The sequence below is a fragment of the Elephas maximus genome, chromosome 7 (genome assembly GCF_024166365.1).
Source record: "Elephas maximus indicus isolate mEleMax1 chromosome 7, mEleMax1 primary haplotype, whole genome shotgun sequence".
Classification (NCBI taxonomy): domain Eukaryota; kingdom Metazoa; phylum Chordata; class Mammalia; order Proboscidea; family Elephantidae; genus Elephas; species Elephas maximus.
The window spans coordinates 123,875,786-123,898,643 of NC_064825.1; the positions used below are offsets into that span (position 1 = coordinate 123,875,786).

At 44.9% G+C, this 22,858-nt stretch overlaps 1 protein-coding gene across 1 annotated transcript; it reads left to right on the forward strand.

Annotated features, from left to right (window-relative positions):
- Nucleotides 1–3,780: 3,780 nt before the first annotated feature.
- Nucleotides 3,781–16,224, forward strand: MS4A18 (membrane spanning 4-domains A18). Its single transcript, XM_049891842.1, is given in 6 exon segments — nucleotides 3,781–4,251; nucleotides 6,603–6,716; nucleotides 13,157–13,177; nucleotides 13,179–13,226; nucleotides 15,183–15,418; nucleotides 15,867–16,224. Coding segments are annotated over 6 exon segments (1,248 nt in total).
- The last annotated feature ends 6,634 nt before the right edge of the window (nucleotides 16,225–22,858 follow it).

Here is a 22,858-nt window from a genome sequence, read left to right on the forward strand (position 1 = left end):
TATTAGTTTTGCTTCTCTAGAGAACCTAGCCTAAGACACATACCATTTGGCATACAGTAGATATGCAATAAATACTCATTAATTGCTTACTCAGTGTAATGTCTTAGCTCATAAGGTCCTAATGGCCTCACTTATGGATTTCTCACTTTCTCAGAAATAGACTTTGGAAGGAGTTCCTAAGTAGCCCCATTCCAGACAAGGCCATCAATACTCTAAAGGGCAAAGGACCTGGAATTCGAAGGCAAACAATGCACTCCTTGTTTGACGAAAATAAAACTGCTAAGAGGACTTTGGAGCTTCAAAGAGAGACCTAATTTTTTTTGCTTCATTAGGAATTTCTAGACCAGGCTGCAGAGGACCTACAGAGCCTGAAGAAGGAACAAAGGCCCCACAGGACTACACAGTAAGACTTCTCTGACCTTTTCATAAAAGCGTTTGGGATAGACTAGTGCATTCCAGAAGGACAGGGTGTGGCCAGCTGGGGGTAACTGAAGAGGCAGATTGTTAGACAGGTTTCAGAAACTAGTTCATATATCTGCCTTTGAACATGGTGTTCTTAAGATAGGAGGCGGAAACCTTCTGCAGGGCATCTTTGAGTTTACCGGCTCCCTCAGTTCACCTTAGGTGTGTTGTGACTAGGTTGATTTAGGACCTCCATCTAGAGCTGGTGGAAAGGCTTCTGACCACCAGTCATCTTCCTTTGCTCCTGAGATGAGATAGAGGTGAAGAGGTCTCAGGAGTGCGCATCACAGTTCCAGCTGCCGTGTCAGTCGTCAAGTCCACAGTTGTATTGTTTTTCACATGTATAAGAAAAAACCAAGCTGACTCCAGCTCATACTGACCCCATGTGTGTCAGACTAGAACTGCACCCCACAGGGTTTTCAATAGCTGTGAAGTAGATTGTCAGGCCTTTCTCTAGAGTTGCCTGTGGGTGAATTCGAACCACCAACATTTCAGTTAGCACTCAAGTGTTTAATCATTTCCACCACCCAGGAACTCCTCTGGAAAAGGAAGGTAAACCTTTGAAATCAAAAGCTGTGTAAGATGAAAACCTGTCAGAGAAGGAAAACTCAAATATTTTCCACTAAATAGAGAGCCATAGAAAACTGGTGACTGCACCCTCTCAAAAGCGGAAAACCTGCAAGATCCAGAAAAACAAGGCAGCCCTGGAGAGTTCCAGCTCTCACGGGGTTCACTGTACAATATTCAGCACAGTATTCATTGTACATATCAAAGGCAGACAGATCTGGGTTCAAACCTCGGCTTCAGTACTTCCTAGCTATGTGACTGTGGTCAAGTTACTTAACCTCTCTTAGCCTCAGTTACTTCATCTGTGCAATGGTCATAACAACAATATATGGCTGGAGGAACTGCCCTACGCATACAGGGCTGTAAGGAGAAAACATCCACAGCTTCTGTAAACCACTCTCATTGGGAAACTGCTATTTGTCTGAGAAAGCAAAAAATGAGCTCAAGGTCTAGGGCAGAAGGGGCACGCAGTGCCAGCCACAGCCTCAGTTCACCCTGCTGAGCATTCTGCCATCTAAATGTTGCCTGGTGGACAGAACAGTCCTTCTGAGATATGAAAACATGATTAAATGAAAATAGCAGAGTCCAGAAAAGCAAATCAGAGACCCAGATCTACTACTGAGAGCTGCGTAAACATGGGCAAGTCATTCTGCCTACACAGCCTCAGTCACCTGCTTTGCAGGGATGTTGGCACAATTAAAATGAGACACATAGGTGAACGGCCTTAGTTATCAGCTGACAGACCCATGACAGTTGTTGTTTTTATGGGAGAGTTGGAAGGGAACAACTGGAAAAGTCAGATAAGAAGCTTAAGGGGGCAGTGAATTCATGTTAATGGGGGAAGAGTGATCTGGAAAAAGAGGGTGAGGGTAGTTGCACAACTTGAAGAATGTAATCAATGTCACTAAATTGTACATGTAGAAATTGTTGAATTGATGTATGTTTTGCTGTGTATACTTCCAAAAGCAATTTTAAAAAAATTAAAGAATATAGAAAAATCTAAGAATTTCCTGAGGTTCTATACCAAAAAACCCATGGCCATCAAGTCAATTCCAACTCACTGCAACACTATAGGGCAGAGCAGAACAGCCCCATAGGGTTTCCAAGGCTATAAGTCTTTATAGAAGTAGACGGCCACATCTGCCACCCGCAGAGCAGCTGGTGAGCTCGAAATGCAAACTTTTTAGTTAGCAGCCAAGCTTTTAACCTCTGCACCACCAAGGCTCCACTGAGCTTCTGCACAGCTGGTATTTTTAACCATTGGGATCCAAGGAAGGGAAAGTGAAACCATCAAGGAGAATCTTAGGGCTTTTCTGTAGGATGGTGGTTTTCTAATTTTAGCAGTATCAGAATCACCTGGAGAGTTTGTTAAAACAAACTGGTACCCACGCCTGGAGTTTCTGACTCGGTAGGTCTGGGAAGGGAATGAAGAATTTGCATTTGTAACAAGTTGCCCAGGGATGCTGATGCTGCTGGTCCAGAGACCACACTTAGAGAAACTCTCCTGGAAGTATCAGAAACAAAAGAGTTTGGGGTCAGTTGGAAAAAATGTTCAAAATAATGATCCTTTTCTTATGGATAGTCTCTACCCTCAACAAAAAATAGACTTTGGAAGGAGTTCCTAAGGAGCCCCATTCCAGCCAAGTCCATTAATACTCTCAAGGGCAGAGGACCTGGACTTCGAAGGCAGACGATGCACTCCTTGTTTGACAAATATGAAACTGCTAAGAGTATTTCCTCTGGGTCAGTCCCTGTGCTTTCTGTCATCTCGCTTAATCTTCATAACACCCTTTGGGGAAGGTACTATTATTATCCACTCTTTATAGACAAGGAAGGGGTCCCTGGTTGTACAAGCAGCTAACACTCTTGTCTGCTAACCAAAAGTCCACCCAAAGCCACCTCAGAAAAGCATGGGGAACTACTTCCAAAAAAATCAGTCAGTGAAAACTCTATGGAGCACAGTTCTACACTGACACACGAGGTCACCATGAATCAGGATTGACTAAACGGCAACTGGTTTTTATAGATAAGGAAACTGAGGCCTAGGAAGTTCATGCAAGTTGCTCAAGGGTGTGCAACTGTTAAATGGAAGAACCCAAAAATGACCCCAGTGCTGTCTGAGTCATTAACCCTGATGCTCTCTCTCGCCTCTGAGTTTATTTCTTCTTTTCCTTCTTCTTCTCCTCCTCCTTCTTCTCCCTTCCGTCCCCACCCATATCAGCTTCATTCTTCTCTCTGTGTTGACTGGTTTTCTATACTCCACCTACAAATGACATAGCCTATGTAGCTGCCCAGCCCATAACAGTCTTTGGTTCCCAATTCTAAATTCCCAGGAGAAAAAAGAAGCCTGCCCCGTTGGAGTCAATTGTCTACCCCCAGACCAATCAGCTGAGGCCAGGGCAGAGGGCATGATGGGGATGCCGCCTCTGCCCATTCAGAAGACTCAAGACGGGCAGATTGACTGAAATATCAACCACAGAGCCCTAAACAAAACCATTACCCAAATTGTAAACTGAGCTTCTACAAGGAGCTAAGGCTAGTCTTGCGTGTCCAAACCCATAAAAAAGAAAACATGTCCCAAAAATGTGGGCTACAAGGAAGGCAAGAAGCTTATGTTGCATAATGTCTTGATGCTGGATGAGTTTATCTTAAATGAAAATGAAGCCAAGTAAGAGTGGGTGAAATGGATTGCTCATTTCAGCAGAAGAGGGAAAACACAATTTCTTACATGTTTTGCAGCAGTTGTACACCATGACCACACTGGAGATTGGAGCCAACAGTGTACCTGGCATTATTGCCCCAGATAGTGTCCACATCATCCAGCCCAGGTACCCTTTGGCTTCTGGAAATCATAGGCAGCCTTTGGGGGTGACCACTTACCCAGCCTCATCAAGAGTGGTCCAGTGCAACACAGGAAGAGTGAACTTCCAGAACCCTCTCATGGTGCACCAGAACCCAGCAGGAGTGACAGGTGCACAGAGTCAACTCACAGTGCACCAGTATCCAGCAGGAATGGCGGGTCTGCAGACTTCATCTGTAGTGGTCGAGAACTTGCCAAGAATGGCAGATCCCCAAACCCTACCCCAGAACCCTCAGAATCCTCCGAACTTCATCCCTGGACCCATGAGCACCTCAAACCAGTTCCAGTGGAACACATCATTTGGATCATTTTCCACATTTGACCCCAAGAAATTCATAAATGAGGAGGTCAGGACATTGGGGGTGAGTGTGATCTCATTTTTTCTCCTGTTTGGGTCACTTCTAAGCCCACTTACGGTGCACTTGTGTGAGGAAGGGAATGGATTTGGAGGACAAAAGGGAGGGTGGCAGTTTCTAGAGGCTGGACCCAGACAACCTCTCTGCTGGCCCCTCCCTTGCCTTCCCCCCAGTCTGTGGTCTTTGGAGAGAGGCTGTATAGCAAGGGTCATCAATAGCTTCACTAAAAATACCATTGGCTGAGAAGCCAGATGATCCAGTTTCAGGGCCAGCAGGATTTGCTGTGACCCTGGGCACACCCTTCACCCTCAATGTCATCACCCTTAGGATGAGAAGGTCTATCAAGATGCTAAGGTGTCCTGGTGGCACAGTGGATAATCTCTTGGCTGCTAATCGGAAGGTCAACAGTTCAAACACACCAGCCAATCTGTAGGAGAAAGATATGGCAATATGCTTCCTTAAAGATTAAAAAAAAAAAAAGATTACAGCCTTGGAAACCCGGTGGGGAAGTTCTACTCTGTCCTGTAGGGTTGCTATGAGTCAGAATTGACTGAACAGCAGTGGGTTTGGTTTTGTTTTTTGGGTCATAATTATGATACTTTCTGACAATTACCATAAGACATAGGCACAAATGGTCATAGGGGCCCAAAGTGGGGGGATGGGAACAGGTTCAGGACGGGGCAGGCTCACAGACACCCCAGCCTTCCTTCCTCATCTGATCCTTCAAATATCAAGAACAGACAAGTGGATTGTACCAAGAACAAGGCATTGTTAGCATCCCTAACTTTTTGCCAAAATCAAATCTTGGGCTAAATTCTATAAAACAGTATCAGGAATAGAAATCCTGAGGCTGAGCATCGATGAGCTTGTAAATGTGCATGGAAAAGCTTCAGTAGGTAAAGCTGTTACATAATATTGTAAAAAAATTGTAACTTTGTATTATGATCACTACCCTTGGTATTAATTAACTCTGGGTAAGTGCTTGTTCACTTTGGCTCCCCATTATTTTAAGGTATTTTAGAAGAACTTGAAAACCTCAAAAGAAAAATTATTTTAACTCCGAGCAAATGTGTGGAGAACCTCATCGAACACAGTGGAAAAAAAAAAAAAAGTTGCCATCGGGTCGATTCCAACTCATGGAGACCCCATATATTAGAGAGTAGAACTGCTCCATAGGGTCTTCTTGGCTGTGACCTTTATGGAAGCATTTCACCAGGCCTCTCTTCTGCAGTCCCACTGAGTGAGTTCAAACTGCCAACCTTTCTTTGGGTTAGTAGTGGAGCGCAAACTGTTTGGGACAGCTAGGAACCTCATCAAACACACTGAAAAGCCTAAGATGTGGACTATCTTGAGTAATTAGTTTCATTTTGAGGGGCGAGAAGTTACCTCTGCATCCTGCAGACAAAATCAAGTTCATTAGCTTACGAAGGGACATACCCTGTGAACTCTGGGTCTGTCATGAGACTCAAGGACCAGGAGAGCCAGAAATGTCTGCTCAGCTCTGCTCATTTGACCTCTGATTAAACTGAAGCCCAGGCAAGCCAAATGCCACCTCCATGGTCTCGTGGATCAGGAGATGTTGTAGAAGCCCCTAATAGGAGGGGATTCTTCCTGAATGGGGGCTCAGGACTCAGCTGGCCCTCAACAGACAGGGTTTCATTGGGAGGAGGGTGAAGGACGGAAATTTCAGACAGAGGCATCGGTGGAAGAAGAGCACAGAGGAGGAAGAACACAAGACTCGGTGGGGGACAGAGGACCTCCCAGTGTGTCCATTGCCAAGGGGAATTGCAGCCTCGGAAGAGGATGTGGGCTATGCGGCAAGATATGGGGCAGAGGGCACTGCACACTTACTACATGCTGGGCACTGGCTTTCAAGCTCTATATGTTTTTTTTTTCTAATCCCCCCAACAGCTCCGCAAGCTACCTAGTATTATTACCCCCATCTTACAAATGAGAGAACACCCAGACATGGGGAGGGTCAGTGTTCACTCAAGGCCACACAGCCAGCCAGCCAGGGCCAGAGCCAGGACTCAAGCCTTTGGTTTGCTGTCAAAGGCCAGGCTTGGGCTTCTTCTCTGCAAGCTGGGGGATCAGTTTGAAGGAAAGATGTTTTTTCCTGTGTTCCAAACAATCTCACCCGTCCTTTACACCTGTGGTTCTCAACCCAAGAGTAGACATTAGCATCTCCATGGAGCTTTTTAAAAAGACCTAGGCATCAGCCTAGAGATATTGATCTAATTGATCAAGGGTGAGCCCGGGTGATTCTGGGGTACAGTCAGGCCTGGGCAGCAGGGCTCATGAGCTCTTGAGCAGCCTGCTGCCCCAGCTCTCTCACCACGACTTGTTCTCCTTGGCAGGCCATCCAGATCCTCACTGGCCTGCTGCACATCTTTTTGGGGGTCAGTCCTCTCCTGTATGAGCTACTATCTGTGACCAGAGCCTCAGGGTGCCTGTTCTGGGAAGGACTGTCTGTGAGTATAAGGCCATGTGGCCTTCTCCCTGGGTTACTGGATGGGTCAAGGGGAGAAGTAGAGGAAGAATTATCGAATCCTTTTTTTTTTTTTTTTTAGTCCCAGTCTTAGTTGTCTCAAGCTGCTGTAACAGAAATACCATAAGTGGGTGGTTTTAAAGAACAGATAGGCATTTTCTCATAGTTTAGGAGGCTAGAGGTTTGAATTCAAGGCACAGGCTCTAGGGAAGGGCTCTCTCCCCATCTGTCAGCTCAAGGGAAAGGCCTTTGTCTCTTTTAGCTTCTGTTGCTCAGTTCTTTGGTGATCTCTACGTGCAGGGGCGGATGACCCCAGAAGCAAGGTACCCAAGAAGCAAGGTACGCACAGGCTTAATTGCGCTTACTTACCAATCTGCAGCGCACAGTTTCACCTGGTTAGGTGTGGTGACAACCAGGTGAGATTGTGTGCTTGAGATTGTGTGCTACAGATTAGTAAATAAGCACAACTAAGCCCATGTGTACCCTGCTTACTCTAAACTGGTGCAGACCGTGTTTACTGGTTAATCCACCTGTCCACGTGGCATCTATCTTCCCCCATTTGTGCTTGCTTCTCTCTGTATCTAATCTTCTCTTTTTCTTTCTCAAGTCACTAGATTGAAGACACATCCTACACTGATAGGGCCTCGCTAATATAACAAAGAAACCCCTATTCCCAAATGGGATTACGACCACAAGTATAGGGGTTAGGATTCGAACACATATATTTTTTGGGAGGGGAGGGGGACACAATTCAATCCATAGCACCCAGCAATCTGCCCCTCAGGGTCTACAGCTAGCTGTCACTAACTGCAGGTGAAGCAAACGGTTAAGGAGCCAACCTTCTCCACAACCCGGCAACATCCTCTCCCATCTATAAGACACTTTTTGCTACAAGCCTTCATAACACGTGCTTTAAGGATTCCACTCTCTCCAGGTTCTCTTTATGAAATTTCTCATGTGCAGATACAAGTGCATCTAGTGGTGTGCCGGAGACAGCATCTACTCATCAAGAGAGCCGACTGTGAAATTTTCATGAATTATGTAAACTGGTTTTCAAACCATTTGGTAGCTTGAAATCAGCCCTGGTGAGCCTACATACACCATGGAAATCAACAAACTCTCCAAATCAGGCCCTTCCCCACACCCTCCTTTCTCAAGGCAGATATTAAACATCTATAAGCACACCACTGAATACATATAATGTTGTCGGGCTTAAATAATAATAATAATAAAATGAACACCCATGTGCCTACAAACTAGCTTAAGAAACAGAACATAAACAGTTTCAAAACACTTCCGTGCCTCCCTCCCCACCCCACCCCATGCCCCAGCTAATTACCAGTTGCCATCTATGAGTCCTCCCATGAGTCTGTCAGTTTGTCGTACTGTGGGGCCTTGCGTGTCACTGTGATGCTAGAAGCTATGCCACTGATATTCAGATACCAGCAGAGTCACCCATGGTGGACAGGTTTCAGCTGAGCTTCCATACTGAGACAGACTAGAAAGAAGGACCCAGCGGTCCACTTCTGAACAGCATTAGCCAGTGAAAACCTCATGAATAGCAGTGGAACATTGTCTGATATAGTGCCGGAAGATGAGCCCCCCTGGTTAGAAGGACCTCAAAATCTGAGGAAGAGCTGCCTCCTCAAAGTAAAGTGACCTTAATGACATGGATGGAGTCAAGCTTTCAGGCCTTCATTTGCCGATGTGGCACAACTCAAAATGAGAAGAAACAGCTGCAAACATCCATTAAAATCGGAATGTGGAATGTACGAAGTATGAACCTAGAAAACTTGGAAATCGTCAAAAAATGACATGGAACACATAAATGCATAATCCTAGGCATTAGTGAACTGAAATGGACTGGTATTGGCCATTTTGAATCAGACTATCATATGGTCTATAATGCCAGAAATGACAACTCGAAGAGGAATGGCATTCATCACCAAAAAAACCATTTCAAGATCTATCCTGAAGTACAGCGCTGTCAGTGATAGGATAATATTCATATGCCTACAAGGAAGACCAGTTAATACAACTGTTATTCAAATTTACTCACCAACCACTAAGGCCAAAGATGAAGAAGTTGAAGATTTTTACCAACTTCTGTAGTCCGAAATTGATCAAACGTGCAACCCGGATGCATTGATGATTACTGGTGACTGGAACGTGAAAGTTGGAAACAAAGAAGAAAGGTCGGTAGTTGGAAAATATGACCTTGGTGATAGAAATGATGCCAGAGATCGCATGGTAGAATTTTGCAAGACCAACGACTTCTTTATTGCAAATACCTTTCTCCACCAACATAAACAGCGACTATACCACATGGAATACACCGGAATCAAATCAACTAAATCTATGGTAAGAGACGATGGAAAAGCTCAATATCGCCAGTCAGAACAAGGCCGGGGGTAGACTGCGGAACAGGCCATCAATTGCTCATATGCAAGTTCATGTTGAAACTAAAGAAAATTAGAATAAGTCGACAAGAGCCAAAGTACAACCTTGAGTATATCCCACCTGAATTTAGAGACCATCTCAAGAATAGATTTGACACATTGACTTTGCAAAGGCATTCGAGTGTGTGTACCATAACAAATTATGGATACCATTTTAAAGAATGGGAATTCCAGAACACTTAATTGTGCTCATGAGGAACCTGTACATAGATCAACAGGCAGTCATTCAAACAGAACGAGGGGATACTGCGAGTTTTAAAGTCAGGAAAGGTATTTGTCAGGGTTGTATTATTTCACCATATTTATTCAATCTGTATGCTGAGCAAATAATCTGAGAAGCTGGACTATATGAAGAAGAACAGGGCATTAGGATTGGAGGAAGACTCATTAACAACCTGCGATATGCAGATGGCACAACCTTGCTTGCTGAAAGTGAAGAGGACTTGAAGCACTTACTGATGAAGACCAAAGGCCACAGCCTTCAGTATGGATTACACCTCAACATAAAGAAACAAAAATCCTCACAACAATAAGCAACATCATGATAAACGGAGAAAAGACTGAAGTTGTCAAGGGTTCATTTTACTTGAATCCACAATCATAGAAGCCGCAGTCAAGAAATCAAAAGACACATTGTATTGGGCAAATTTGCTGCAAAAGACCTCCTTAAAGTGTTAAAAAGCAAAGATGTAATTTTAAGGACTAGGGTACTCTTGGAAACCCTGGTGGCGTAGTGGCTAAGTGCTACGGCTGCTAACCAAGAGGTCAGCAGTTCAAATCCGCCAGGCGCTCCTTGGAAACTCTATGGGGCAGCTCTACTCTGTCCTACAGGGTCGCTATGACTCGGAATTGACTCCACGGCAGTGGGTTCGGTTTTTTTGTTTGTTTTTCAAGGTAGTCCTGGCCCAAGCCATGATGACCCTATGTGTGTCAGAGTAGAACTGTGCCCCATAGGGTTTTCCTTGGTGCCCAGTAGGGTTTTCCTTGGTGTCCCATAGGGTTTTTCTTGAACCAGCAGCATCACCTGGGAACTTGTTGGAAATGCAAAATCTGCAATTTAAAGAGATTCCCAGGCAATTGGTGTGCACATCAAAGTTTGAGAAGCACAGTTTTAAACTATGTAATTAGGAATAGAATGGGTATGGGGTCTGAACAGTTCAGCTTTGCTTGTTGTTGGGTGCCTTCAAGTTGATTACAACTCAGAGAGAACTCATACAACAGAGTAGAACTGCCCCCATAGGGTTTTCTAGGCTGTAATCTTTATGGAAGCAGATGGCCAGGTCTGTCTCCCGAAGAGCTGCTGGATGGATTCAAACCGCCAACCCTTCAGTTAGCAGCCAAGCACATAACCATTGCACTTGGTTATCTCAAAATAGATCAACTTAAAACACCCTACGCAATACTGCCTCATTAACATAACAAAGGAACCCCATTCCCAAAGGGGATTATAGCCACAGGTATAGGGATTAGGATTTATAACACATATACTGGGGGGACACAGTTCAATCCATAACAGTTCCCTTCCAAATATAGAAGGATCCGTTGCAACAAACAGTTTCAGAGTACTTTAGCATTTGCAAGAATTTCACAGATAGCATCTCAATTATCTTACACAAAAGTAGCATAAGGTAGTGACTATTATTGTGCTCTTTTTATAGATGAGGAAGTTGAAGCAGTTTCTATAGTAATTCAGAGAGATCATCTGCCTAGAAAACGGAGTAGCCGTGCCTGGGTGGGGTGACTTTCAGCTCCACCCCAGAGTCATTATTCTTTCTGAGCTGGAAAGGGCATCATGAGATCATCAGATATGTCAAATAACTTCCTTAATCCATAGGGTTTTGTTTTTTTTTTTTTTAAGATGACATTTTAAGAATTTATTTGTCAAACATAATTTGATTGCCACATGCTGCCATGAGTAAAAAGATGGAAAGGGCATTAAATGTCCTGACCTAAAAAGATTTCCATGTCCAAAATAAATTCACAACATGAAAATTCACATTAGGTAAATAACGTCTGCTTTTCCTAACTACAAACTGGAGATTTCAACACCACCCTTACTTAAAACATAACATTGGTTCTGCTGGATCTTAGACTAACTTATCACTCTGATGACCTTGTTAAGCTTACAGCCCAAGTCTATCGTTTTCCCTGCACAATGGACGCAGACATACTTACCTTTTCGGGACATATCACATTTTTCAAAAATAATGTGCCCACATAAATAGCACACCTACAAATACAACATGCAGAAATGATGAAATTAAGTTAAATAGTTATGGCATAGGGCACCTGGGCATATACCATGCGCGTCTTGTGACATTTCCAGAAGTGAATTTTGGCTTCATTCGCCCTTCCTCCCATATTACAGGTAAATTATGTCCTTCTGTTCACTGTCTTTAATCTCCTGTTTATGTGTATAAAGATAGTCTGAAAATGTTCCTTTTGATCATAATTGTATACTAAAGGTATAACCCACAGTCCAGAAGTCATGAGTGGAGTTTGGAAGTCCCTGAGTAATCAGAAAATAAACAATCAAAATTGTGCGTTTGTTTCTATTAATTTAAAGTGATAATTACAGCTCGTTATCTCAACAGTTGAACGTGAAAACCTTATTAGATCATCTTAAGTGAAACCATTAGGTTATGTTACGTCTGCTTATTTTATAGTTTATTATGACTTAGTGTGAACTGAAGTCACGAACACGTAAAAAAATTGGCATAGCGTACTTATGAAAATAATGTCCTGGGGGTTGTATGGTTGACAATAAAACATATAATGCATGCATTATTTGTGGAAAAATATGGTAAACCAGTCCTATTTGTGAGGAACATGGTCACAGCTGGGAGGCCGTGAGTGGCTTTCAGCCCCATGGCAGTCTTTAGGGAGGGTAAGCACCTGTCAGGCTCTTCTTCCTCTCCTGAAAGTCCCATGGTGGCTTCCTAGCAGGCCCCAAATCTATCATTTATGCTCTAATCTTATTTCCTACTGGCCTCACACAGTGACAGAAGAAATGAGTCTCTTTGAGGAATAGCTTCATCAATGCTAGAAAGGCCCCTGAATACACCCTGTCCTTCCCATTTGAAATTCTACCCTTTTTCTCCCATTTGAACTGCATGGCACAACTGTAGGTAGATAAGGCTGGGATCTTTATCTCATGGCCATTTGTCAGATGAGGAAACTGAGGCTCAGAGAAGTTGGGTGATACAACTACATTCTCATTACCAGGTGCTGGAAGAAGTTCTCAAGCTCTGAAGCCCAAGCCCTTTGCTGTCAAGTTGATTCCAGCTTATAGCGGCCCTGTAGGACAGAGTAGAGCTGCCCCATAGGGTTTCCAAGAACAACTGGTGGATTCAAACTGCTGACTTTTTGGTTAGCATCCAAACACTTAACCACAGGCTCTCATAACTAGACTGAGTTCTTACTCCCTCCTGTGTTCATATGTCCATCACCTGCCTAACAGCATCAAGTGCTAGTTAGGACCCTCAGGCTGGGGCAGTGACTTGCCCAGGATCACAGCAAGATGAGTTAGTAGCAGAAGTAGGGTAGGAGCTCAGGTCCCCTGTCTCTCAGTCCATGCTACCCTGCCCCTGGTTTTCCAAGGGTAGTGCAACATGAGGCCAGATGAGCAATGAATGAGTTTGGGCCATGACAACACCCAAGCAATGAACCCAGAAAGAATCAGTCTAAAAAAAATAATGAGATAGCACCCTGGGAAAATATTCAGGTTTTTAGAAGAAAAGAAGGCTTTAGTCTAAACACACAGAAATTTGAGTATCATGGTATTTAGTATCCATGAGGCATAGTCACGGAGATGGATAGTAGACATGTTGAAAGAGAGTAAACAGATTCGCACATCTTATGAAAAAGATATATGGACCTTAAAGACTGAGAGGTGCATCACCGAATGGATGGTTATCTCTTTTAACATATTGCAAAGTTGGTCATTCTCTTTCTTGTCTTGTAGTATGTTGTATCTGGATCCCTGTATATGCTTCATCTCTGTATACGCTTCAAAGGACTCCAGCCCATGTGTGGTGAGTTATGTGCCATCTTTGATGATCCCTGAGTGTTAGAATTTGACTCTCTTCCAAAACATGAAAAAAAGAGGCCTCACAGTGGCCTGTTTCTGGGTCCAGTGCTTTTTATAGACTTTATTTCATTCAATCCCCACAACTCAATGAAGTTCAATTATCCCTAGTTTGCAGACAAGGAAAATGAGGCATAGATAGGTCAGGTGGTTTGCCTAAGATCACACAGTGAGTAAAGGGCAGAGCCAGAATTCAAACCCAGATCTCTCTGATTCCAGAGCTGTGCTTCTACTTCTAGCATTTTAGTGCTCACAGACTTAGCAGTTTGGGGAACCCACTCATATATGCAGCCCAATGACCTTGGACTGCTCTGAATTCAGCAGAAAGCCAAGCCTGGGCCAAATGGAAATGCACATACATTCCAGTGGTACCTTCTCTTTGAATGTTTCCTGCCCATCCCTTTGGCTGGACCTAGAAAAATGAAGGGAATGTTTGACTTGAACAATTTAGAGTCCCAACCACAGGGCATAGCGCCCAGAAAAACTTTGGAACTTTGCAGTGTCGTTCTCTGCCTCAGCAATGAGAGTAATGTTGATTGCTGTGTCCTCTAAAAGCTAAGGGATAATTTAGAACTCCATGGTGGAGCTCCTCACATCCCCGGTTCCAAGTCCTCCTTCCCCCTCACCGCTGCATGGCTTTTTGTCTCTTTTACCTTTTTAATGGGAAAGCAATGGATTAACTAGAGACTGGGGTTTATAAGAGGGTTTCTCAGTTACCAATCTCCAGTCTGGAGAGGTAAATTTCTGCTGCCCCACAACCTCCCTTCCTTCATCAACAGAATTAGGACACCCCAACTATCCCAACATCAGCTGAGTTCACACTGCCCCTTAACAACCCAACAAACCAAAACCAAACCAAACCCATTGCCGACTCATAGCAACCCTGTAGGACAGAGTAGAACGACCCATTGTGTCAAACTCTATTCCTTATCTTGGGGGAAGTCCAATACACTCCCCAAGATGTCTGCCAACTCTGGGGCCTCCTTGTGCCCTCAGGCTCTGATGTCTGACTTCTGACTGAATTTGAGCTCTCTACTCTCTGCAACACATGGGGTAACCAAGAGTCAGAATCTACTTGATGGCAACTTGTTTAGGGTTTTTTTTGGTTTTGTTTTTTGGAGTTTTTTTGTTTGTTTGTTTTTGCTTGTTTACACCTGGAATCCCTGGGTTAATGTACCCTGCTGCTAACCTAACCACCCAGAGACACCTTGGAAGAAAGGCCTGGTGATGTACTTCCAAAAAATAAGTCATTGAAAACCCTGTGAAGTAGTTCTACTCCAACATAATGCGGTCACCATCAGTTGGAATCAACTCAACAACAACTGGGGACACTGCATCTTACAACTGCCTGGGCTCATCCCACATGTGGGACACAGCCCCTTCTTCATTCCCCCCACTTGCCCACCCCCACAACCCCCTCAGAGGAGGCAGCTTGGGCAGGAGACACAATGAGACCAGGCCTGCCCCTCCCTTCTCTGTAGGCAAGCCTGGGTCCCCTGCTCACTCCCTTCCCAAACCCTGCTGATTGCTTCTGCATAACAGCGCCTTCTCCTTGTCTCCTTCTAACCCAGCCCACAGAATCTCATTTCCCACCTCTCAGCTGCTCACAAAGGTATTTTTCCAAACAAATGCAGTTTCTTCCCTAAAGGACCATTGCACATTAGTAAAAGAATGCACCCAACCTCACCAACAGGGTTAAGTTCCAAAGACCAGATTAACTCATAAATTGGTGTTATGCAAAAATGGAGTTTTGGGGGGTTTTTGTTTGTTTTTCTGTTTTCAGGTCATCCATATGTCTGATTTTCTTGTATTTAGAAAATAGGATCATAGAAATAATAAGACTGAAGATTTACTGATGTGCTCATTGCTCTGACGGGTCCAGTTATGGATTATCCCTCTGTAGAGACGAGGCTTGGAGGAGACAAAGCCTGTGATTGCAAGGCCCACGCACGGCTTCACCACTTCACCTTCCTCCCGTGCTGGATCACGATCCAAGAGTTTGCTCCTCTTGGAGCCTGGCAAGTCACTGAGGCTTGCAGCTTCCTGCAAGGGTGCTGGGAGCCTGGCCACACACCCAACCCCACCAAGGTGGAGGCTTCAGACCCAGTCCGGCTCACTCTGGGATGTCATTAAACTCAGGTGTGTTTCTTCCAAACACCATCTCCGATGCCTCTTTCTTTCCTGCCTTCCCATCCCACAGCAATTTAGAGCTGCTGGACCTCAGGCTGCCTAGGAGCTAGGAACCCAGAACAGGCACCTGCTGGCTTGGTGTTGCCTGCGTCTGCCCAGAGGCCGTGGCCCCATGAGACACCTGGGCTTGCCACTGCCAGCAGGAAGGAGTAGAGGGCACAGGGCAGCATGGCCCAGCTTCTTGGAGGCCACCCAGAGACCCTCCATTGCCGCTATGCCTGCCACCTCATTAATGCACAAAAAAGATAGTAGATTTTTTACCGTTGTCGTAAATGTGAAAATGTCTAATAAGGAGATAGTCGGTAAGTGAGGAGTAGTTTCCTGACCTCGCTGCACTTAGAACAAACTGTCTAGCCATCTCTTCTGCCCTGATGCCTCTTTTGTCTGACTCCCCAAGAGTTCCCACAAGCCCAGCCTCAGACTCTGCTCACCGAGTCCTCTCCCTCGGTCTCCTCCAGATGAACTGCAGCGTCGGCACGGATGTCTTCAGTGCAATCTGCTCTCTGGTCGGACTCTGCATTCTCGTTTTAGATACGATCATAGCTTCCAAGGTGAGCATTCAGACTGTCAAGGCCCTGTGCTTCCAAAAGACCAGGAGGGCTCATGGGGTTGTTTCCAGAGCCAAAAGGAATTACTGCAGAATTCCATCCTCGTATGACACCACTGTTATTGATGTTGGTGACGATGATGATGTTGGTGTTGGTGTTGGTGATGGTCATGGTGATGGTGTTGGTGTTGGTGTTGTGTGCCAGTGAGTCAATTCCAACTCATAGAGGCCCCATGTGTTACACAATAGAACTTCTCCATAGTGTTTTCTTGGCTGTAATCTTTACAGAAACACATTGCTAGGCCTTTTCTTGCTCAGTGCTGCTGGGTGGGTTTGAACTGTCAACTTTTCAGTCACCAGTAGAGCGCAAACTGTTTGTGCCAGCCAGGGACCTGTGACACCACTACAACCATTATTTAGCCATTGTCAAAACCCTGTGACATCAGACACAAGCATGATAAACCCCATTTTATGGACAAGTTCACTGAGGCTCAGAGTCCCCAAGTGGCACAGACAGTTAATGCACTCAGCTGCTAACCAAATGTTGACAGCTCAAGATCACGCAGAGGCACCTCCGAAGAAAGGCCTGCCAATCTAATTCCGAAAAACCAGCCATTGAAAACCCTATGGATACAATGGAATACTACTCAGCCGGTAGAAGAAATGAAGTCTTGATATCTGCTACAACATGGATGGAGCTTGAAGAAATTAGGCTGAGTGTAATAAGCCAATCACAAAAGGACAAACATTGGATGACCTCCCTTATATAAAAAGACAAGAAAAGGCAAATATATAGACACCGATGTTTATTAGTTTTACCAGGGTGGGAGGGAGAGGAGAGGCTAACGGTGATGGAAAACTTGCATTGATTAGGAGTAGGGTTGCACAGCCAATTATTGTAATTGATGCCAATAAGTTGCACACCTGTAAAAATCTGAATTGACCAAAGCTATGTGATTTTTTTTTAATGTGATAGATATATTTACAATGATTAAAAAAAAAAAAAAAACAGTGGCTACCGAGACTGCTTAAAATAAATAAAAATATCAAAAAATAGTAGCTCATAACATGGAGGAACCTGGAAGGCATTATGCGGAGTGAAATTAGTCAGAGGCAAAAGGACAAATATTGTATAAGACCACTGTTATAAGATCTTGAGAAATAGTATAAACCGAGAAGAACACACACTTTTGTGGTTACGAGGGGGGGAGGGAGGGAGAGGGGGAGAGGGTTTTTTACTGATTAGTTAGTAGATAAGAACTACTTTAGGTGAAGGGAAGGACAATACTCAATACATGGAAGGTCAGCTCAAATGGTCTGGACCAAAAGCAAAGAAGTTTTCGGGATAAACTGAATGCTTCAAAGGTCAGCAGAGCAAGGGCGGGGGTTTGGGGACCATGGTTTAAGGGGACTTCTAAGTCAATTGGCAAAATAATTCTATTACGAAAACATTCTGCATCCCACTTTGAAATGTGGCGTCTGGGGTCTTAAACGCTAACAAGCAGCCATCTAAGATGCATCAATTGGTCTCAACCCACCTGGATCAAAGGAGAATGAAGAACACCAAGGTCACACGATAACTATGAGCCCAAGAGACAGAAAGGGCCACATGAACCAGAGACCTACATCATCCTGAGACCAGAAGAACTAGTTGGTGCCCGGCCACAACCGATGACTGCCCTGACAGGGAGCACGACAGAGAACCCCTGAGGGAGCAGGAGAGCAGTGGGATGCAGACCCCAAATTCTCATAAAAAGACCATACTTAATGGTCTGACTGAGACTAGAGGAATCCCGGCGGTCATGGTCCCCAAACCTTCTGTTGGCCCAGGACAGGAACCATTCCCGAAGACAACTCATCAGACATGGAAGGGACTGGACAGTGGGTAGGAGAGAGATGCTGATGAAGAGTGAGCTATTTGTATCAGGTGGACACTTGAGACTGTGTTGGCATCTCCTGTCTGGAGTGGGGATGGGAGGGTAGAGAGGGTTGGAAGCTGGCAAAATTGTCACGAAAGGAGAGACTGGAAGGGCTGACTCATTGGGGGAGAGCAAGTGGGAGTATGGAGTAAGGTGTATATAAACTTATATGTGACAGACTGACTTGATTTGTAAACATTCACTTGAAGCTCAATAAAAATTAAAAAAAAAAAAAAGGTAGTAGCTACCAAGACTGCTTATGTGCAGTCAAAAACCTCATGGGATTTTATTCCTTAATTTGGAGGTTTAGGGTCATGGTTTCATGCGACATCCCAGTTAATTGTCCTAATACCGTGCTTATGCTTCTGTTCTACCTCCTAGTTCGTTGCTTAGTGCCTAGGGTCTTAAAAGTTGTAAGTGGCCATCCAAGGCAGGACAATTGTTCTCTATTCACCTGGAGCAACAGAGTAAGAAGAAGAGTCAGGAACAGGAGGAGGACATGGAATGTGTGGCTAATTGCCTCCATGAACAACTGCCTTCTTTGCCATGACACCAGAAGAACTGGATGGTGCCCAGCTACCAGTACTGAACATTTTGATCAAAGATTCTAAAGAAGAATCTTGATCGAAAAGGGGAAAATGCAGAACAGAATTTCTAATTCTCATGGCTCCAGACTTTCTGGAGCCACAGGGACTGGATGAACTCCTAAAACTATTGCCCGGATATAATCTTTAAAATTTAAACCAAAAATATCCCCTGAGGTCTTTTTAAAACCGAACAATAGTTTAGCAAATGTAGTAAAAAATGTCTGCCTTGAGCACTGTGCTCTTTTAAGATCTATCTATATGGGATCAAACTGACAAAAGCAACTCAGAAGATTAGATAGGAACCTTTGGAGGCAGTGAGTTTATGTGAATGGGGGAGGAACAACTCAGAAAAGGAGGGTGAAAATGGTTGTACGACTCGAGGAATGTGATCAATGTCAGTGAATTGTACATGTAGAGATAGTTGGTGTATGTTTTGCCATGTATATTCTCAGCAACAGCCACAAAATAAATTTTAAAAAAGAAAGAACAACAACTCTATGGAGCACAGTTCTATTCTGACACACATGGGGTGGTCATGAGTCAGAATCTACTCAATGGGAGCTGGTTACAGACTCAGAGAGGTTAAGCCACTTAATCCCTCCTTGTACCTGTTCTATCTCTTGCTTGGGGGCAACAAGCATCAAGGTAAGCAGTCAGGGCAGCTGGCACACTAGAATTCAAAACATCACCTGCCCCGAAGAATCTGTCACATGAACAGGAAGTGCCGACACTAAGTTCTTGTCTTATTTTTGGGTGCCCAGAAGCAGGCACTGAGACAAGGATTCAAGTGCAAGTCATTTGTGTAGAAGGTTCTTCCAGGAAACACATGTAAGACAAGCAAGGGAAGGAAGCCACACAATATAAGCTGCTATCAAGCAAGTTCCACTGGAGCTCAAGCTCACTGTGACTCTGGCAGATGGTATAGAAGATGCTCCTCAGAGCTACACCCTGTCCAGGTGAGGGAGCTGGGGTATTTATCCACTGACTCCTATCAGTCATTGATGGAATGCTGCTCCTGAGGGGGTGTCGATGCCCCAGGCTTCCAGCCTGCCAAGCGTATGGCCAAAGATGTCTCCTCTGGCCAAAGTAAACCCTCAGGCAAAGCAATGCAGCTGGACGTGGCCATTGGGCAAGGAAATAGTCAAGGCCAATGGGATAAGGGCAGGCATCAGTAGCATTGATTCAGTACTTAGGTAGGCCAGAAAATAAGATCAGGAGTAACTATATCCACAGTTACTGACAACCTGGTCCTCCCTCAGGACAGCACCTGATGTCACCTGGTTAACCAAGCAGGCCAGAAAAGACTGGCAGGGCACAAGGCCTTAAATGCGACCTGCCTACAGGGCTGGGGGTAGTCCCTATGAGGAGAGGTCCCTGCAGGCAATGGAGGAAACCTGATCCAGCTTATGCAATTTGGTTTCTGGAGGCTAAAACAGCCAACCACTAACCCAGGCATGGTGCTGGCCTTGGGATTCCAACGTGATGCAACAGGGATGTCCCACCAAGAGAGTAGATCATGGTTATGGTTGAGAACAGCAATATCTGCAAGTCTCAAGGGTGGCCACTTGGCCACCAAGACCTCTGTTATTGTTATGGACTGAATTGTGTCCCCCAAAAATGTGTGTCAACTTGACTAGGCCATGATTCCCAGTGCTGTGTGGTTGTCCTCCATTTTGTGACTGTAATTTTATGTTAAAGACGATTAGGGTGGGATTGTAACACCCTTACCAGATCACATGCCTGATCCAATGTAAAAGGAGTTTCTCTGGAGCATGGCTTGCACCACCTTCTATCTTACAAGAGATAAAAGGAAAGGGAAGCAAGCAGAGAGTTGGGGACTTCATACCAGGAAGAAAGCAATGCTGGGAGCAGAATGCATCCTTTGGACCCAAAATTCCTGCACAGAGAAGCTCCTAGACCAAGGGAAGATGGATGACACGGACCTTCCTCCTGAGCCAACAGAGAAAGAAAGCCTTCCCCTGGAGTCAATGCCCTGAATTTGGACTTCTAGCCTACTAGACTGTGAGAAAATAAATTTCTCTTTGTTAAAGCGATCCACTTACAATACGTCTGTTATAGCAGCACAAGATAACTGTCATGGATTGAATTGTGTCCCCAAAAAATACCTGTCAACTTGGCTAGGTCATGATTCCCTTGTATAATTGTATGATTGTCTACCATTTTATCTTCTGATGTGATTTCCCCATGTGCTATAAATCCTAACACCATGATGTAATGAGATGCAGTTATATTGATGAGGTCTACAAGATTAGGTAGCGTCTTAAGCCAATCTCTTTTGAGATATAAAAGAGAGAAGCGAGCAGAGAGACAGGGGAACCTCAGACCACCAAGAAAGCAGCCCCGGGAGAAAAGCACATGTCCTTTGGACTTGAGGTTCCTGCACTGAGATGCTCCCAGACCAAGCGAAGACCGATGCATCACAAGGACCTTCCTTCAGAGCCGACAGAGAGAGAAAGACTTCCCCTGGAGCCGCTGCCCTGAATTTGGACTTACAGCCCACTGGATTGTGAGAGAATAAACTTCTCTTTGTTAAAGCCATCCACTGGTGGCATTTCTGTTATAGCAGCACTAGATGACTAAGAGAGATAACTAAGACAATCATCTTGGAGGTTTCTACATGCTATTGTGTGTATCGATAAAAAGATTGCTGAGAAGTATTCCATTGTATGGATATATGACATTTGTTCATCCATTACTCACCCAGTGAAGGACATTTGAGTTGTTTCTAGATACTCAGAGCCCTGGGTGGCACAAATGGTTCAGCACTCAGCCACTAACCAAAAGGTTGAAGGTTCAAATCCACCCAGAGGTGCCTCGGAGGAAAGGCCTGGTGATCTGCATTTCACAGCCATTGAAATTTCTATGGAGCACATTTGTATCTACTGTGGCACGCGTGGAGTCACCAAGAGTGGGAATCAACCGAACAGGAAATAGTGTTTTGTTTTGTTTTGTTAGGGCAAAGGCATTCTGAAAAAGAATGAGTCAACATTTACAAAAGGAAGTCCAGAAAAAGACAATAACCTCGGCTAGAAAGGGTGGCTGTCTATAGCAGCCGAATCATCAGGAGAAATAGGTCATCAGCCAGGACATAGAACAAAGCAATGGGCAGAGAGTGGGTAGGGCTTAGAGTCTGCACACTTCCATTTTTCCTGTCATTCCCAATTCTTAAAGGCTCCACACACCCTTTTTGGCCCCTGGCCTGTGGAGTTGCAGATATGAGAGATGGGAAGCCCACCATAGAGAAACCGATTGTTTCAGAGAGCCAGCACTATGAAAACACTGTGTGACAAACACCTACAAACCCTCAATGGCATGCCACAATAAACATTCACGTTTGCTGGCGAGTCTATGAGTTGGATTGAGTAGGTCCCCTGATCTGATCTGGGTGTGGCAGGACACCCCCGTGCGTTTGCCATGAGCTGAGGGTCAGCTGGGTGGCCCTACGGGCCTTGGCTGTGCTCTCCCACATGTATGGGTCTTCGGCTGGGACCACCAGGCTGATGTGGCTTTGCGCTATGTGTTTCATCCTCTGGCAGGCTAGCCGGAGGCCTATTCCCCTAATAGTCATAGTCGCAGAATTCCCAGAGAGAATGAGAGCAGACAAGGCCTCCTGAGGCCTCAGCTTAGGACTGCATTCTATTGACAAAGGAAGTCACAAGGCAGCCCAGATTGAAGAGCTGGGACAAACGGACCTCTTGATAGGAGGAGCCACAAGAGGTGTGGATACTTGGATGGGTGGAGAACCAGGGCCATTCTGGCAACCAACCTATCACATTGTTTTATCCCTGGTTTGGAGGAAAGCTGCCCCAGGCCATATCCTTGGAGACCATCTCCCCTGCCATCTTGAGCTCACAGGCACTGTCTTCTCCCTGGCTTTGCACAGAGGCCTCAGGGGCTGCTTTGGCGGGAATCTAAGGCCAGAAACTGATGCACAAATTCTTCCTCTGCATCTGCCATCTGAATACTATTCTTTGCACATACACACACTCACACCCGTACACTCACACATGTACTCTCACACTCACACACACATGCTCTCACACTCAGACTCATGTTCTCACATACATGCTTTCACATCACACACACACATGCTCACACCTTCACACACACATGCTCACACCTTCACACACACATGCTCACACACATGCTGTCGCATCACACGTGCTCACACTCACACCCACACACACACACATATTCTCACACTGACACACATTTGCATTCACCCACTGATACATACATGCTCACACCTTCACACACACACATACCTGCTCTCACACTCGGACACATACATTCACACACATGCTGTCACATCACA